Raw genomic sequence first — 18,351 nt, forward strand, 5'->3', positions numbered from 1 at the left:
GGGACGTGGGAAGCATATGGGGGGGGGGGGTTAGACGCACAAAGGATCTGGATGGTGTGTGGGGTAGGGGATGTGTAAAGTATGGGAGTTATGCGAGGGTGAGTTTCCACCAGCGCGGGCCGGCACTTGTGCACGCTGATGATTACGCATTCAAATCCCTATAGCCGAGCCATGCATGGCTATGGGGCTTCGGACGTGTTATCCAGAATTCTGAAGCAGTGAATACTGAAACAGCCTATTTATTTCAATAGGCTGAGATTCTGGATTTGCGTTTGTGTGTGAAATCGGGCACAAACGGCCTCAGTGGAAAGGGGCCCTTATGTACCAGAGGTCAGGAGGATTCTCCGGGCTTGGTGAGCATGGGAGGGATGTCAGACATGAGTAGGATCTTCTGATGGTGTGTGGGTGGAAGGGGATTTCGTTCCTTCTAATCTTCCAGCGAAGTAGTGGTAGCAGGTCATGTCTGCTTTGGGGGGGTTTATGTGGAAGGGGCTGCACGCATACTCCACCAATACTCCGTTAGACTTAGAATCGGCATGTTGTAACGTCAGGAAATCAAATGATAATTCCGACGCAAATGGGTATGTAATGGAGACTGGTATGTAGCTTGGAATTGGGCTAGTTCTTGGGTAAGCACACAAGTAGGTTAAGTTCTGGTGGCAAAAGGCACTGCAGGGATGATTAGAGGGTTATTGATCACCCTCCTCTGCCACGGTGCTGCACACAGATTTGGAGGGGGGGGGTATATTTTCTGTCTGTGGATTGATAGGGCTTGGGGGGAAAATGTGACTCCTTTTTGAAGTTATCGCTTCTCTTCCTGCAGTTGGTTGACTTTCTGGAGGCATGTGAGGTGCAGCGTCCAATCACCATCAGAACTAACACTCTGAAGACACGGAGGCGGGATCTGGCGCAGGTAAGTGCTGAACCTGCAGCTGATGCCCTTCATGAGTGATATCCTTAAAGAAAACCAGTACTGAGAAAAGTTCCCCTGGGGGGGTACTCACCTCAGTAGGGGGAAGCCTCAGGACCCTATCGAGGCTTCCCCCGTCCTCCTGTGTCCCACGGCATAGGCAGGATGCCATAGACTGCTGTGCCCACCTGCTGGAGATGCTAAGTTGCAGAGAAGGAGATGTAATGCAGTCCTCAGGGGAAGGACAATAATTCCTACCTCTTCCTCAGAGTGCCTCCTGCAGACACTAAGCTTGGAATAAAACCTATTCTCTGCATCTTCCTAATACATTTCTGCTTGTTCCAGGCTCTCATTAACCGTGGAGTGAATTTGGATCCATTAGGCAAATGGTCGAAGACTGGACTGGTGATCTTTGACTCCTCTGTTCCAATCGGTGAGTGATTATGGAGAGCAAGCTGGTGCTTGAGGTATAGTCTGGTCCTGTGATTGGAGCATGGCAGTTTGAGGAAGCATATGTGGTCAGTCTGAAACTTGTCTCTTCTGCACACAGCAGTGTTTCTGGCAGCATTGGGGTAGGAGAAATATGCATGAGAATAAATCTCTGCCCGCCCTTCATAGACAAAACTCTGCCAGCTCTAGTTGTGCCTACTAGTCACAGTAAGAGTAAGTGCTGTCATTGGGTAGATGCTGGGAATGGGAGGTGACTGATCAGGTCAGCTGCCATGACTTACCTCTGGGTAGATCCAGCACAGAACACCCAGCTGTGCGCAATGAGAATCCCTCCCCTGTATCGATGAAAATGCTGAGGCAATAAAGCCTTGTCTATTGGATGTGTTAAGAAGTCGCACTCATTTCTGTACTTTTGCTGAAGGGTTAGAATCAGTCAAGCTCATTGATTGCAGAAAGTATGATGTGCAGCTGTAGTGAGGTGTGGGGATTACAATGGGGGGGGGGGGGGGGGGGTTCACACTGCAAAAAGTAATCCCTAAGCATGGCGCAATTGTGACTTTGCAATGCGGTTTATTTAATTTTTTTGGGTGGGTAAACCTCAGATGGAGGCTTGTATACATACCTGGGGATTCCTCCAGCCCCCTCCAGGCTTATCGCTCCCAGGCCGTCGTCCACCGCCTCCTCGTTTGTCCGCAATTGGCCCCGGAAAGTCACCTGGTCCGGAACCAACTGCGCCTGCGTGACCAAGCCGTGTGCACCCGTCTCTCGCTCCCGTCGCTGGGAGTTTTGCGCCTACGCAGTACAGCAGGGGAGCACGCTCGGCTGGACTGAGCCTGCGCTGACTTACCGGGGCTATGGATGACTGAATGGGAGCGATAAGCCTAGAGGGGGCTGGAGGAAGCCCCAGATATGTATATTTTATACAGAAGTCCCCATCTCGGGTACACTCAAGAATTGTGCATTTTTGCACATTTTTTTTTTTGAAGCTGAAGAATAATACATGCAGCAAGATTTCACATTTTCTATAAATCGGGTGACACTGCAGTTAGCACTTTGCCGATTTCCAGCAATCGGCAAGCGCTGCACAATTGCCCGCTGTGTGAACCAGTCTTGGGGTCGGCGTAGTGGAGTATGAGGTGGTGACTGACTTGGGCAATGTCTGCATGGTACGGTGTGGTGATTGATGTGGGTGAGGTCTGGTGACTGTGAGGTCTGACTGGTGAAGCGTGGTGACTGCAGAGTCGGTGAGGTCTGACTGGTGAAGCGTGGTGACTGCAGGGTTGGTGAGGTCTGACTGTGCTGTGAGGCGAAATTGGGTTGTATTTGTCTGTGGTGTTTAAAGGACAACCGAGGTGACATAATGCGATAGACGTGTATGTACAGTGCCTAATACACAAATGACTGCTGCATTCCTTTTTTTTTTTTTTTTTTTTTCTGTCTAAAAACGTTGAACATCAGGTATGCAAGTACGTTTCTGTCTGGGTCGGACTATAGCATAACCCTCACTGATAAGTAATAACAGCCCCATAAAACACTTTACTGCTCTCCAAAGCCATTTACTGACAGAAAAGAGATAAGGCTCAATAATCCATAGATTTTAGCTCTAGCATGCTTCAATGAAGATGTCATTGAGCAGAGAAAATGGAACCGTAAAATCTATATTTAAATATAAAAAAAGATATCTAAAAAGTCATTTTTAGGAGGAGGAGGATAGATCCAATTGTTTTTCTCATCAGTTTATTTTCACCTCGGATGTCCTATAAGTGGTGGAGTGAAATACAGAGTGGTTGGGGTGTGGCTGTGGAGTGAAGGTCAGGGCCTTTGAGAACTGCACAGCAGTGGGAGGTGAAATATTTGAGGTGGAATGAGGCCCAGTGACTCCAGTCTCCACAGCTTCTCATGCCTGCCCAGGGACATTTTAGAAGCACACTTGCAAAGCTATAATAATGAGCAATACACACTGTAGATGGTTCACTATCAAACTATGGCACCTCCAGACACTGAAAGAACAGCTTTGTCTGGAATGACCAACTAAGCTGTATTCTGGAATTGAGCAGTTATGTAATTAATGTAATTTCCATTACTACAGGTGCCACCCCTGAGTACCTGGCCGGGCACTACATGCTGCAGGGTGCGTCCAGCATGCTGCCCATCATTGCATTGGCCCCTCAGGAGAAGGAGCGTATTCTGGACATGTGCTGTGCGCCTGGAGGGAAGACCAGTTACATCGGTGAGTAGCGCGATGTGTGTCTCGGCAGGGTGTGTTTTGCTGTATAATGCTGTGACATAATTTGTCGCCTCTTTCTACCCCCCAGCCCAGCTGATAAAGAATACAGGCGTCATTGTAGCCAATGATATGAATGCTGAGCGACTCCGGAGTGTGGTGGGAAATCTGCACAGACTGGGTGTCACAAACTGTATAATCAGCAATTATGATGGCCGGCAGATCCCCAAGGTGAGCTCTGACTGGTGTGTGTGTGTCTAATGTAAATATTGTTTTATCATGGTACACCGTACTTTTACTTCCTGATGAAGCCCTTCGGGATGAAACATGTTGAAGTTTTTTGTCCCTCTGAATATTGTGCCCCCCTGTAATTGTTCCTGTATGTTATTGCTGAGGCTGTATCACCTAATGTGTGTTTCTATTGCCAGGTCCTGGGTGGATTTGATCGGGTTCTCCTGGATGCTCCATGTAGTGGAACTGGTGTCATCAGCAAAGATCAGTCTGTGAAAACAAATAAGGTGAGTGCAGGAGCAGCAGAGCGGCTGGGTGGACAGCAGTGCTATCATGTAACTGTGATGAGTTTCTCCGGATCTGCGTAATGTGCGATTGTGACTTGGGCCACCCCACAGAACACATAGAGAGGATACTCTGTACCCATATTTCTGGTTTGGGGAGCTTGATTCATGCTTATTAGAAGTCCATCAGTAGAGTGTGGGAGCCATGAAAGTGGCTCGTCCTGCTCTCCCATTACTCCAGTGACTGCTGGGATGAACCTATATTGTGTAGCAGATAGCAGAGGGATGCATGTTGTATTTCTCATTTCCAGTTACGCTGTGGAAGCCATAACATAATTGAATGTCAGGTACTCGCCTGACCTATGCTAACCTTGTATTTCATTTGCTCACAGAGCCTGCAGGACATACAGCGTTGCGCCCACCTGCAGAAGGAGCTGATCCTCAGTGCTATTGACTCTCTGGATGCCCAGTCCTCAACTGGAGGATACCTGGTGTATTGCACGTGTTCCATCACGGTGAGTCCAGCCATGAGCTGCTGCCTCTGTTCCTGCAGTGTAGGGATGGTCATCATTGAGATGCAAAACAATTCTGTGTATATGTATGCAAATGTATGCGCATTAAAAATGGACCGATTAAATTCTGCCAATGTGGAAATGTGCATAAACCTGCTTCAAGTCACAATTATTTGCATTAACCAACCCAACTGCGCTGCTAGGACACCTCACCTCTGTCGGCCCCCTCTTCGCTAGGACCCCTCCTCTGCTGTTGCAGGATTATAGAAGCACAGCTACCAGATGAAGTGCTGGTTTGCACTTTTTGAGCACTGCATGTCTTTTGATGTAGATGTTGAAAGAGCTTTGAGCATTAGGCTAGGTTTACAGTGAATTTGCTGTGTCATCTGTTGCTGGGTAGATTCTGTGCCATTCTCAATGTAATGGCAATGGATTTTCTGCATTGAAATGCACCGAGTGGTGCCCTGCTATGAATGCATTGCCATTACGGTACATGTTGCCGGCAACAGATGCATTGACGCAGCACATTTACAGTAACTCAACCTTAGAGTTATGCCACACCCCACTCCCACGCAACTTAGATGTCCGTCAAGGCTGAACATCAGGATGTAAGTTGCATTTCTCATAATGCCGCAACTGCCATCCAACAGAACAGTAACTGCAGATGCTAAGGGAGGGATCGCAGACTATTCCCTGCAAACATTTTGCCGCACAAATGTGCGTTTTGCAAAGCTGTTTAATGTTTTTTTGGTAGCCATTGATTTTAATGGAAGACCACATGCGTTATGTGGAAAAGTACTGCAGGTTTTATTTTATTTTTTCTTTTAAATCGCATATGCCTCTAAAAAACGCAGTTGCAGAGACTTTCTTCTTATGCAATTCTGCATGCATTTTTTTTGTATGCGGCAAAACGCTGCAGGCTGGAACAAATTTGTGCTAATTGGCACAAACAGATTAGCACAGATTGCCTAAAGGTGCATACACACATCAGACTATAGTCTTTGGAAAATGAAAGATCACAGACCTATCTTACCACCCTTCATGTAGTATGAGAGCCATACCTTCACAGTCTATTCTATGGAGCTGAACTCCTCATCATAAAAAAAATCTTTGCAAGATGCTGCACACACAGATGCTGTACAGACCCAAAAGATCAGTATCTGCAAAAGATCTGTTCCTGCCAAAGATCCGTTCCTGCAAATTGCATTCATAGTCTATGATATCTGCAGATCATCATACACACCTTGTTTAACTGACATTCATCTGCAGATCAGATCCACCAGGATGGATTTTCAGATCTGCAGATGATTGTCTGATCTGCAGATGAATGTCAGTTAAACAAGGTGTGTATGATGATCTGCAGATCTCATAAACTATGAATGCAATTTGCAGGAACAGATCTTATGCAACTACAGCGAGCAAGAAAATACTCAAAACCTGATAGCACTTTTTCACCTACTTTTAGTACTTTTCAGCTCTGGTGGTCCTCTTCTGTCCCTGCTGGCAGCCTGTAATGATGGCAACCCTCCGGCGTGGTCGGCTCTTCTGCGCCCGCACGTCCACATCATCTGGTGCCTACTGCAGGAGTGGATGCGCAAGCGCAGAAGAGCCGACCCTGCCGGCAAATCGCCATCATAGCAGGTCACCGAAGCTGCAGCGAGGGACTGAGACGGCTGCTCGGGGCTGCTAGAAGCCCCAAGGGAGTACAGAATAGATTTTGATGTTCGCATCGGAAGTCCTTTAAAGAGAAGTTGAAAAATTATCTCCTAGGAGAAAAAGTGAATTGTATATGGCCCTTAGTGTTTAATTTCCCTGAGACACACTATCAGGCTACTATTTCACGTTACCTGGGGAAGGTGATTGGTGGCTAGGATACCAATAGGCAGGTTTTCATAATCAAGAGGTCCAGTGAATTCCTGCATGATCACTCCAGCAATGACCAGTTTCTTCCCACAGGTGGAGGAGAATGAGTGTGTGGTGGACTACGCCCTGAAGAAGAGAAACGTCAAACTGGTCCCGACTGGGCTGGACTTTGGGAAGGAAGGATTTGTGAGGTGAGGTTCCCCATGGTGATGCTGCTGCGTTCTGTATGTCTGCCCATGTTCAATGACAATTGTGTTTCTTACATGGATGAGCTCTCCCTCCACAGCCTGTCTACTTGAGTGAGCCTCAACTGGGAGGGAATGCTCTGCTTCCCTAATACAGGATGGTGGGGTGGAGATTCTTCCCTGTTCATCTGTAAGAACCGTGAGCCTGACACACGGTTACTGCTCCACTTATGTTCAGCTTTCCAATTTAGTTTACTTTTTTTTTGTAAAGTTTTGTTTACTTTAATTTTGTTAAAAAGAACAAAAACCCTAAATCTAAACTTTCTAAAGTCAAATTCTAATATTAGTCTGGTTGGTAAGTGAATATAAAGTGTTCACAGTGCTTGGACATATTAAGCATTCATTCAGCATAACTGCCCCACATGCCTGATCACCTTGAGTGGATGTATTGTTCCCCCTCCTTACCCTGCCCCCTAGAAAGCTGTCGTGCACCTCGCCATTGTCCCTCCTCCATTGCAACAGAATGCATCACTCAGATGCAGCCTTTGCAACATGTCTATACAGCACTCTGCCTAGGACTGTTGCTTGACTGAGTCCCAATCCCTTTGGGCAGCATTCTTTCTGCATGTGTGTGCGGCTTAACTAAGCTGCTGATTTTCAGAATTGAGTCAGCTTTAGATTGGAAGTGGACTCCTGTCATCCGAATTGATTATCCCCCGGTTTGTAATAGAATGCATAAGCAGTGATGTGTAATATATTTCCCCCTGGAAGCTGATGTCTTATTCTGTAGCGACTCACAGTAACCCGTCTTCTCTCACAGATTCAAAGAAAGGCGATTCCACCAATCCCTCCGGCTGACCCGCCGCTTCTACCCGCACACCCATAACATGGACGGCTTCTTCATCGCTAAATTCCGCAAGTTCTCTAACACCATCCCGTCCACAAAGGAAGGTGAGGAATGATAATGTTCCTCTTGTGAAGTGGTGTAAAGCAGAGGTTCTCAACACGTGGTTCGCGTACCCCAGGGGGTACGTGAGACCACAGTCAGGGGTACGCAGCACAGCTGTGCTGGCTTACTGATCCACTTGTGTGGTCTGCCAGCCGCGCTCTGCACGGAAACTGTGCCTGTGTAATGTCAGATTGTGCTGCCAAGACATGCGCACACGTCACTTCCTCGTCTTGTAAGCAGCAGCACAATCAGACATAGCGCAGCTCAGACTCTGCTTCTGCGGAGCTGCCCTCCGAGCACAGAGTAAGTTTAGATCTGCTTAGTCTGCACTATGAATGGAGGTCTTTAGTTTCTTACTGTGGTAGCTGGGCTGGTAACTGCAGCAATTCGGGGGCTATAAACTTTCTCAAAGGAATCAAAGGAAAGGAGCGAGCAGTGAGCAGCCTGTGAGGGGAAGGGGAGGCAGAGACATGTCACAGCCCCGCGCTGTCTGCATACTTCAAAAGACATCTGACCGAGCACAATAATTCCGTAGATTTGTCTCTAATAGACAGAGATAAGAAGGATTCATGCTGGGGGTGAACTCCTTGTGAAGGAGAAACAAGCCCAGGATCCAGCTGGGCAGAGCATATATCCCACCAGGTACAGTTTAATTCATTACTGCAGCACCTGCCCTCTAAGCACAGTGTATACAGAAGTGCTTCTGCCTACACAGTACTAAGGGGCAGCTTAAAAGGGGTTCTATGGTAGGGTAAATAAACAAAAACTGACACTTACCTGGGGGGACTTCTATCCGTCCCCTGCAGTGGTAATGTCCCATGCCATCCTCCTCCGATGCTCCGTTTCCCACCGCTGGTCCCTGTCTAATATTAGTCTAACCAGACGAATAGTGCTTCCTCCCGTGCACGTCATCGGGAGCTTACTGCGCTGGTGCAGTACGAAGTTTTCTTGTACTGTGCCTGTGCAGTAAGCTCCTGATGACTTGTAAGAGGAGCAAGCACACATACAGCCGCAGTCTAATTAGTTGCCTGATTAGACCAGGACTGGTGGCGGGGAACAGAAGATCGGAAAAGGACGGCGCGGGACATGACAGCTGCAGGGGGCCGATAGAAGCCCCAGGTAAGTGTCGGTTTTTATTTGTTTTATTTTTGGGGGTTACGTTTTTTAAATAGCACATGATCACACTAAATTTCATCAAAGTACATTGATCTGAATTCGGGGGTACTCGGCTGGAACTGAATTGCGATAGGGGGTACTTGGGTCAAAAAAGTTGAGAAACACTGGTGTAAAGAGTATGACTGTCCTGTGTGCAGCCTGACCAATGCTGGGGATATACGGTACGTTTCTGTACCGTGTATTGAGCAGCTGATCTGGCCAGCTGATATTCAGTTGGTCCGATCATGCTGCTCGACCGCCGCCCGCTCGATCCCCGCCGACGAACAATGGCAGGGAATCGAGCAGCTGATGAGGAGCACCGGCGGGGATGAGCGTCGATCCGGCGGCTAATCGGCCGCTGGATCGACCCGTGTATTCCCAGCATAACAAAACTTCTCACCCTTCTGTGGAGGCAGGTACCAAAGCCAGGCGGTTTCTAGATAATCCCATTGCTCTCAAAGTAATCAGTTCCTGTATAAAGGTTGCCATACACTTATAGATTTGCAGCAGATTCGACCATTAGATAAAGCTGACCATCCACTAGGCCGATTCCCGCCAGATCGACAGCAGATTCGATCACTGGGATCGAATCTGCTGTCACATCGTTCCCGCAACACGCCGAATTTCGATCCATTTCGTCCGATCGCTCCGTGCGGAAAATTACCGTCGATCGCCCGTGGGTAGGGAGCGCGTCGCTAGCGGCGTTCGAGTGCCCGACGACCGCCGCAATAGAGCCCGCATACATTACCTGCACCGCCGGCACGACTGCCCCCGGTCACCGCTGCTCCGTCTCCGCACTGGTCTGGTCTCCGGGTCCGGCATGCTTCACTTCTTCTAGCCAGGCAGGAAGTTTAAACAGTAGAAGGACCACCTCAACCACAACAACAGATTGTGAACGGTTTCAGGCTGAAATCTGTTCACAATCTGTTTGCAGTAAAGGCAGCCATACGATCCCTCTCTGATCAGATTCGATCAGAGAGGGATCTACCTGTTGGTCGAATCTGATGGCAAATCGACCAGTGTATGGCTACCTTAAGTTTTTGTCAGATGCCTGTCAAGTCTAATCTAACAGGAATCTATCTGATGTGTGCCACACACTAGCAACAGATTTCCAATAGATTTTAGAATGAAATCTGTTGGAAATCTATTAGAAATGAATCTAAATGCATTATTGGACCATTATTGGGCCATCCAGCAGCTCAATCTAGATTTTCCATCCAGTCAGGTCAAATCGATCGAAATTGGCTGCAAATTTGATCGATGGCTGAAAAAAATCGACCAATGTATGGGCCCCTTAACCTGCTGAGCGGTCTGGACGAGCTCAGCTCGTCCAACACCGCCAGAGGCTGCCGCTCAGGCCCTGCTGGGCCGATTTCCACCAAATAAAAAGCAGCACACGCAGCCGGCACTTTGCCAGCCGCGTGTGCTGCCTGATCGCCGCTGCAGCACAGCGGCGAAAGAGGGTCCCCCCAGCCGCCCGAGCCCAGCGTAGCCGGAACAAACAGTTCCGGCCAGCGCTAAGGGCTGGATCGGAGGCGGCTGACGTCAGGACGTCGGCTGACGTCCATGACGTCACTCCGCTCGTCGCCATGGCGACGAGGGAAGCGAAACACGGAGGGCCGCTCATTGCGGCCTTCCGTGTTATTCCTTGCCGCCGGAGGCGATCGGAAGATCGCCTCCGGAGCGCCCTCTAGTGGGCTTTCATGCAGCCAACTTTCAGTTGGCTGCATGAAATAGTTTTTTTTTTTATTTAAAAAAAACCCTCCCGCAGCCACCCTGGCGATTTAATCAGAACGCCAGGGTGGTTAAAGGGAACATAAACTGAGAAGGATGTGGATTTTTCCTATTAAAATAATACCAGTTGCCTGGCAGTCCTGCTGATCCTGTGTCTCTAGCCCCTCAACAAGCATACAGATCAGGTGCTCTGACTGAAGTCAGACTGGATTAATTGCATGCTTGTTTCAGGTGTGTGATTCAGCCACTGCTGAAGCCAAAGAGATCAGCAAGACAGCCGGGCAACTGGTTATGTTTAAAAGGAAACGCCCATATTACTCTGTTTAGGTTCCCCTTTTAAGGGAAGGTCCATGCAAAATAAAAAAAAGTTTTACTTACCTGAGGCTTCTACCAGCCCCATGCAGCCATCCTGTGCCCTCGTAGTCACTCACTGCTGCTCCAGTCCCCCGCTGGCAGCTTTCCGACCTCGGAGGTCGGCGGGCCGCATTGCATACATTTTTACGCATTCCCGCTAGTGCAGGAACATTAACACATACATTTTTGCGCGTTAGTGGGTGCAACTCGTACATTTTTACGCATTGCACCACTAACGCGTAAAATGTATGTGTTAATGTTCCTGCACTAGCGGGAATGCGTAAAAATGTACGCAATGTGGCCCGCCGACCTCCGAGGTTGGGAAGCTGCCAGCGGGGGACTGGAGCAGCAGTGAGTGACTACGAGGGCACAGGATGGCTGCATGGGGCTGGTAGAAGCCTCAGGTAAGTAAAACGCTTTATTTTGCATGGACCTTCCCTTTATGAATAGGTAAACCAACTGCAGTGAATACCACATCCAATTAAGCAACAGGCCTCATAGGGTTGTTAAGATTGGCTTCTGTCACTGTCATGTCAACAATATCTAATAAAATAATTGGAGCCTTGAACAGAATTTTTTTGAATAAATGTATTTTTGTTATAAACAAAATAACACAGAAAAGGATAAACCATAAAAATCTAGCAACAGAAAGTATTGGTCATGTGTGTGAACCGAGAGGACCGCACCCATTATTGCCATATCTGGTTTCCCTTAATACCCATAATGCATTTGAGATTCTTGTGATTCTCATAGCCACCCACAGTGGCGACATTGCTGATTTCCAGCTGCAGATGCTTGTCCACACTAGATACAAAATGTACACTGTTTCTGATTACAGCTGTAGATGAGCTCTCATTGATTTCTAGGATCTATTTTTGAAGGGCATCTGAAATGAGAGGGTCATGGAGGCTGCCATATTTATTGCTTCTTAAATAATACCAGTTACCTGGCATCCTGATAATGTTGGTGGCATCAGTAGTGTCTGAATAAGGGATGATCAATGACATGCAAATAACTTCTGCATGCATTAAAATTTCAGGTAAATTGTATGCAGCTTGAAATTGGACCAATTGCAATAACTCCTCATCAATTTTTATTGGTCCAAGGTCAAGCTGCATAACCTTTACATGAAATTTGAATGCAAGTAGAAATGATTTGTTCTCATTGATAATCCCCAGTCTGAATTGCACACCTGACACTGTTCAGGGTTTTTGGATGAAGGTATGGAGGCAGAGGATCCGTAGGACAGCCAGGCAATCTGCAATGTTTAACCACCTTAGCGGTATGGACGAGCTCAGCTCGTCCATTACCGCCAGAGGGTGCCGCTCAGGCCCTGCTGGGCCGATTTTGATAAAATAAAAAGCAGCACACGCAGCCGGCACTTTGCCAGCCGCGTGTGCTGCCTGATCACCGCCGCTCTGCGGCGATCCGCCGCGAGCAGCGGCGAAAGAGGGTCCCCCCAGCCGCCCGAGCCCTGCGCAGCCGGAACAAATACTTCCGGCCAGCGCTAAGGGCTGGATCGGAGGCGGCTGACGTCCATGACGTCACTCTGCTCGTCGCCATGGCGACGAGGAAAGCCAAACAAGGAAGGATGTTCAATGCAGCCTTCCTTGTTACTTATGCTTGCCGGAGGCGATCAGAAGAACGCCTCCGGAGCGCCCTCTAGTGGGCTTTCATGCAGCCAACTGAAAGTTGGCTGCATGAAATAGTTTTTTTTTTTTTTTTTTAATTAAAAAAAAACCCTCCCGCAGCCGCCCTGGTGATCTCAATAGAACGCCAGGGTGGTTAATTCATATAGGTTGGACAGACCCTGGCCCCTTAAGGACCAGAGCCTGAGTCATTTCACTGCTTAAGTCGTGCGGTTTTTTTGTGTGCAGTTTTGCTGCGTTTGCGGGCCAAAGGCCTCTTGCACACTGCACGCGATTCCGATTCAGATTCCGCTTTTTAATCAGTTTTTACATCCCATTCAGATTACGATTTGCAGTGTGCAGGGAGCAAACTGCAAATCAGAATCTGAATCGGATGTAAAAACTGATTAAAAAGCGGAATCTGAATCGCGTGCAGTGTGCAAGAGGCCAAAAACAGTCTTATCAGTCTGCTGACCGCTTGTACTCAGGTGCAACTGGTCGGCAGAACGACCGCCCCGCGGGAGGCTCTGACGGCTCTGTCATTTGTAACAATACGGCATGTGTATGGCTTCTTAAAGGGAAGGTCCAAGCAAAATAAAAAAAAGAGTTTCACTTACCTGAGGCTTCTACCAGCCCCATGCAGCCATCCTGTGCCCTCGTAGTCACCCACTGCTGCTCCAGTCCCCCGCTGGCAGCTTGCCGACCTCGGAGGTCGGCGGGCAGCATTGCGTACGTTTTTACGCATTCCCACTAGTGCAGGAACATTAACACATACGTTTTTACGCATTACTGGTTCAATGTGAATAAATTTACGCATTGAACCAGTAACGCATAAAAACGTATGTGTTAATGTTCTTGCACTAGCGGGAATGCGTAAAAACTTACGCAATGCAGCCCGCCGACCTCCGAGGTCGGCAAGCTGCCAGCGGGGGACTGGAGCAGCAGTGGGTGACTACGAGGGCACAGGATGGCTGCATGGGGCTGGTAGAAGCCCCAGGTAAGTGAAACTCTTTTTTTTATTTTGCTTGGACCTTCCCTTTAAGATATTCTCCCAAAATAATGGCTGAGATAAATTCAGTCTGGTTAGTAGAGCTCTGCAGAAAGGTCACCACATGCAGAGATAAGCATTGTTAACATAATCTGGCGTCTGCTGGAAGTCATGCGGTTCTGCATGAATTGTTTTGAAGATTGTATAATTCTTTGATCGGTTTGTATGAACAGATAATGCTTCTTTTCCTGGAGATGTCCGTGCTCTGTAGGGATTAGCTTTCCAAAGCAAGTCCATGGGAACAAAAACAAAGCATTTATAACATGCAGGCCGTGGCAGAGGTTATCACCCTGCACACAGTCTCTAGCAGCAGCGCTCCATACTGTGCTCCATCACTCCTATACTTCCTCCTTCATAGTCAGGCGTATTGGGAGGGTGTAAAGGGGGTGGAGTGCTGGCGAGAAGGAAAAGTTAATATCCTCTGCTGCAGCCCCCATGTATAAAAACTTTGTTTTGAGGGCTCATCTCAACTGTTCAATACTAAGAATGCTTAAAAGGAACTTAAACTGAGGATATGGATTTTTCCTTTTAAAATAATACTGACTTTCCTTCTGATCCTGTTTCTCTAATACTTCTAGCCACAGCCCCTGAACAAGCATGCAGATCAGGTGCTCTGACTGAAGTCAGACTGGATTAGCTGCGTGCTTGTTTCAGGAATGTGATTCAGCCACTGCTGCGGCTAAAGAGTTCAGCAGGACTGCCAGGAAACTGGTATTGTTTAAAAGGAACATCATTTCAGTTTAGGGTACCTTTAAACGACAACTGAAGCGAGAGGGATGTGCAGGCTGCCATATATATTTTTTTAAAGGACCTACAAGGCCAAATGAAAAAAAAATTCAGTACCTGTAGATAATTTGAATGCACGGAGGCTCCGGACCCCACAGCCCGGGTCAGGCTCTCATGCCACCTGCAAAATGTCTGCTGAAGCTGGCCGCGGCTGCGCAGTCCGCACAGATGAGTGTGGCTGCGCAGCTCTAGGACCTCCCCCTCACGCTACAGGAGACAACCTGAGGTGTGGATCGGGGGAGGCCCTAGAGCTGCGCAGCCACACTCATCTGTGCGGACTGCGCAGCCGCGGCCAGCTTCAGCAAACATTTTGCAGGTGGCATGAAAGCCTGACCTGGGCTGTGGGGTCGGGAGCCGGCCCTGGAAGATATTGAGCAGCGGGGACCCGGCAAATCTGCGCGGATGGCGTCCTCCGTGCATTCATTTTAGCTACAGGTGCTGAACTTTTTTTTTTCCCTTTGGCCTCACGTCTTTTAAGCAATACCAGTTTGCTGGCTGTCCTGCTGATCCTCTGACTAATACCTTTGCCATAGACCCTGAACAAGCATGCAACAGATCAGGTGTGTCCTAAGGAGGTGTGTTGTACATGCAAAACAGCTGTAGTAGGGGCAATCCGTTTTAACTGTGCTTTGTGGCTTCAATAAAGAAGATTGACTTGGAGAGTGCTGAAGTCTGTTCTTTCTTAGTCAAGATTCGTTTCTGACATTGTCAGATCTGACAGGATTAGCTGCATGCTTGTTTCTGGTGTTATTCAGACACTACTGCAGCCAAATAGATCAGCAGGGCAGCCAGGCAACTGGTATTGTTTAAAGGGAACCTTAACTTAAAAAAAAAATCTTATCTGGGGCATCTACCAGCCCCCTGCAGCCATCCGGTGCCCTCGCAGTCACTCATGGCTCCTCTGGTCCCCCGCTGCCAGCTAGTTTCGTTTTTGCCGACTGGGAGTCGGCCGACCGCCATTCGTACGTTTTTACGCATCCCTGCGGGTGCAGAAGCTATTGCAGACATCAACAAGTACATTTTTACGTATTACGGGGGTAATGCGTAAAACTTTACAAACCACAACAAATGTACTTGTTGTCTGCAACAGCTTCCTGCACCAGCAGGGATGTGTAAAAAACGTACGCATGGCGGCTGGCTGACTCCTAGTCGGCAAAAACGAAACTAGCTGGCAGGGGGGGGACCAGAGGAGCCATGAGTGACTGCGAGGGCACAGGATGGCTGCAGGGGGCTGGTAGATGCCCCAGGTAAGTAAAACTTCAGACTTGCATACAGCTTGGAATTATTGATGAAGTACAGGAGATTGTATGGCAATTTGCATGCAAGCCAGAATATTAGCATCTTACTGGCCATCCTTACAGCTCAGCAGTGACTGTTTGTAAACCTCTATTAAATAGAATCCAGTGAGCAACAGCGTTTAACTATATTTCCTGGTTTGTACACCCACTTACTGGCCTCTCCCCGCCTCCTAGTGACATCACCTGGTCTTTGCACCAGCAATGAGGCCAGGCAGATGTCATGTAGGAAAAGGAGGGATATGATTTTGGAGATTCACTGGGTCTCTGCTGAGCCTGTTGGTGATTGCACTGTGTGCTGCTGAGATAGTAAGGCTATACACTCTCTCACTGCTAGATGAGGGGCTTTGAACTTGTCACTTTCAAGTAAACTAGAGACAAAGCACCCTCATGTATTTTACCATATATATCAGTGGGAACATTAGAGAAAACACCTACCCTGCTCTCTGTTTCATTCTTCACTGCTCAGCCTGCTGGTTATCAGCCCTGATAAAATCTCCGACTGAGCATTCAGTCTGGCTTTGCTCAGGAATCATCATAGCTGAATCTGTCTTTTCAAGCCCAAGCCTGCCCCTTGTGGCTCTGCTAGGATTCATGAGCAAAGCCAGACTGAATGCTCAGTTGGATTTTATCAGGGCTGATAACAAGCAGGCTGAGCAGTGAAGAATGAAATAGAAAGCAGGTTAGGTGTTTTCTCTAAGGTTCCCACTGATATATATGGTAAAATACATGAGGATGCTTTGTCTCTGGTTCGCTTTAAATATCGACCAACCAATTGCTCGTTTCCAAAGAGTATCCTTTCCTGTCTCTTTAATCTGGTTCATCTTCTTCCCATAAACCAGCTGATGCCTCAGAAGCCTCAAATCAGAGCGAGGCAACTGCTGCCCAGAAGACAGAGCCTGAAACAGAGCAGACGAGCCAAAAACCAGGTCAGAAGAAACCAGGACAAAAAGAGCTTCAAAAGAAAACACAAAACACCCCACCAAACAAACAGCCCCAGAAGACCCAGAACACCGTACCAAACAAGCAGCCCCAGAAGAAGACACAGAACACTTTGCTAAAAAAACAGCCTCAAGGCTCCCCCTCTCCTAAGAAGATGCAGAAAAACTCCCCCATGAATAAAAAGAAATTTCCAAAGAAGATGACCCAGAAGTTCCACAAGAAACAAAAGTTATCTGCAAAGAAGAAAAAGAATAAATAATTTTCTGTTCTTTTCCTACTTCTGGACCTGATGTGACTTTCTCACCTCCTGTTCTGTAGGTTCTTCCCATCTCTGAAGCTCTGTCAGAGCATCACATCCCTGCAGTGCAGGAAGTTGTCAGGAGGGGGCGCTTGCAGTTTGGACTGCCATGGAGGGGGTTCATCATGCTTAAAGTACTGTGTGAACTCTGTCGCTATCAGCCTCATTTTGTGCAATTGTTTTATTATAAATTGATTATAAAACAAGACTAGCCTCTGTCATTCTTTGGCCTTAGCTGTTGGGCAGCAGGTTTTGCTTCTGTTAAAGAGGAGCTATTAGGTATAAGGTCTCAGAGAAAATAAACACATATATCAGTAGCTAAAGATTGGCTGTACTTACATAACATATGCATTTCACTGTCCACGTTTGTACTTCACAGAATTTGTATATAGTATATGCAGAGATTGATGCTCCTGACAGCTCATGGCAGGTTCCATGTTTGTCTGTCTCCTATGAAGCCAAATGTGTCGTCATGTCCTGCCTGCTTCCTGATCACAGAAAAGCTCGTACTGAATAACACTAGTGTGCAGTGAATATTAATTAGCCATGTGGCTAGGAACAATAGCGGACTCCTGCAGTGTACTCTGCCCGCAGAGATTTTTCAGTGCTGTGCCTGGACTGAGTTACAAGCTGCTGAAACTTGATACTGTAACGTCTCCTTAGCAGCCGAGGGGAGGGCCCCAGAATGCTTTGCAGTATGGTATGCGGCTTGCATCCTCTTGGGTCTAACAGCTTTGCTGATAAGCACACATCAAATGTAAGAGATTTTTATCTTCACTATTGCCTTTTTGGCTTCCGTCTAAACTGTTTAACACAGGAGAATAGAGGTTTAAATTAGCTTCTGCAGCCTGACAGTTACTCTTTAAGGCTTATTTTACTGACTGCAGTGTTTGAAAGTAAAGAAAATTTCGGTACTTTTCCATTAGCTGGGTGCATCCACTAGGTGGCGATAAAACTCCAACTATCCATGGTGGCCTGGAGGGGGAATAGTAATTAATGCCACCTAGTGGATGTGCCCGGCTAACAGAAAAGTACCGAAAATTCCTAAAATACAGGGGTGGTCGCTTCAGGGCTGGTTCACACTGCAAGAGGTGTTTTGCATTAGCAAGAGATTTTCAAATCACTAGAGCTTAAAAAAAACAATACTATGGGGGATTTTTATAAAAATCAATTTTCTCAAGTGAGAACACACACATAGCCTTACATTACCAAAAGCTTTTCAAATCACAAGTGCTTAGAAAAAGCTCTGCAGTGTGAACCCACCCTCACTAAGGTTATGTTAATGATTAAGTACACATTGTTAACAAGCAAAAATATTAAGTTCTGTTTATTCACAAAGTGAGCGGTCCGTGTTGCAGAATGTTGTTAAAGTTACAATATTTTACTCACCACATGCCTTAAATTTAGAGCTCTATTACTGGCGGCGTGTTTATGAACTCTGTACAGACAGTACCCTACTTACAAAATACTCGAGTTACACCATTTCAGAGAAATAAAGTTGTA

General features: G+C 47.4%; 1 protein-coding gene and 1 long non-coding RNA gene across 3 annotated transcripts in view; one reads left to right on the forward strand and one right to left on the reverse strand.

The window, feature by feature from the left end:
* NOP2 (NOP2 nucleolar protein) overlaps positions 1–17,054 on the forward strand; it is a 38,470-nt gene extending 21,416 nt beyond the window's left edge. The window contains exons 9-17 of the mRNA XM_068259391.1: positions 824–913; positions 1,256–1,343; positions 3,450–3,590; positions 3,676–3,815; positions 4,013–4,102; positions 4,492–4,614; positions 6,568–6,665; positions 7,480–7,610; positions 16,451–17,054. Coding sequence (XP_068115492.1) covers positions 824–913; positions 1,256–1,343; positions 3,450–3,590; positions 3,676–3,815; positions 4,013–4,102; positions 4,492–4,614; positions 6,568–6,665; positions 7,480–7,610; positions 16,451–16,809 — 1,260 coding nt within the window. The 3' untranslated portion in view covers positions 16,810–17,054. The remainder of the gene's footprint in view (positions 1–823; positions 914–1,255; positions 1,344–3,449; positions 3,591–3,675; positions 3,816–4,012; positions 4,103–4,491; positions 4,615–6,567; positions 6,666–7,479; positions 7,611–16,450) is intronic.
* Positions 16,404–18,351, reverse strand: part of LOC137537321 (uncharacterized) — a 106,365-nt gene continuing 104,417 nt past the window's right edge. For both annotated transcript variants that reach the window (XR_011024591.1, XR_011024590.1), the window contains one exon: positions 16,404–16,507. This is a non-coding gene — a long non-coding RNA (uncharacterized lncRNA). The remainder of the gene's footprint in view (positions 16,508–18,351) is intronic.

Source organism: Hyperolius riggenbachi, chromosome 10 (assembly GCF_040937935.1).
Source record: "Hyperolius riggenbachi isolate aHypRig1 chromosome 10, aHypRig1.pri, whole genome shotgun sequence".
NCBI lineage: Eukaryota > Metazoa > Chordata > Amphibia > Anura > Hyperoliidae > Hyperolius > Hyperolius riggenbachi.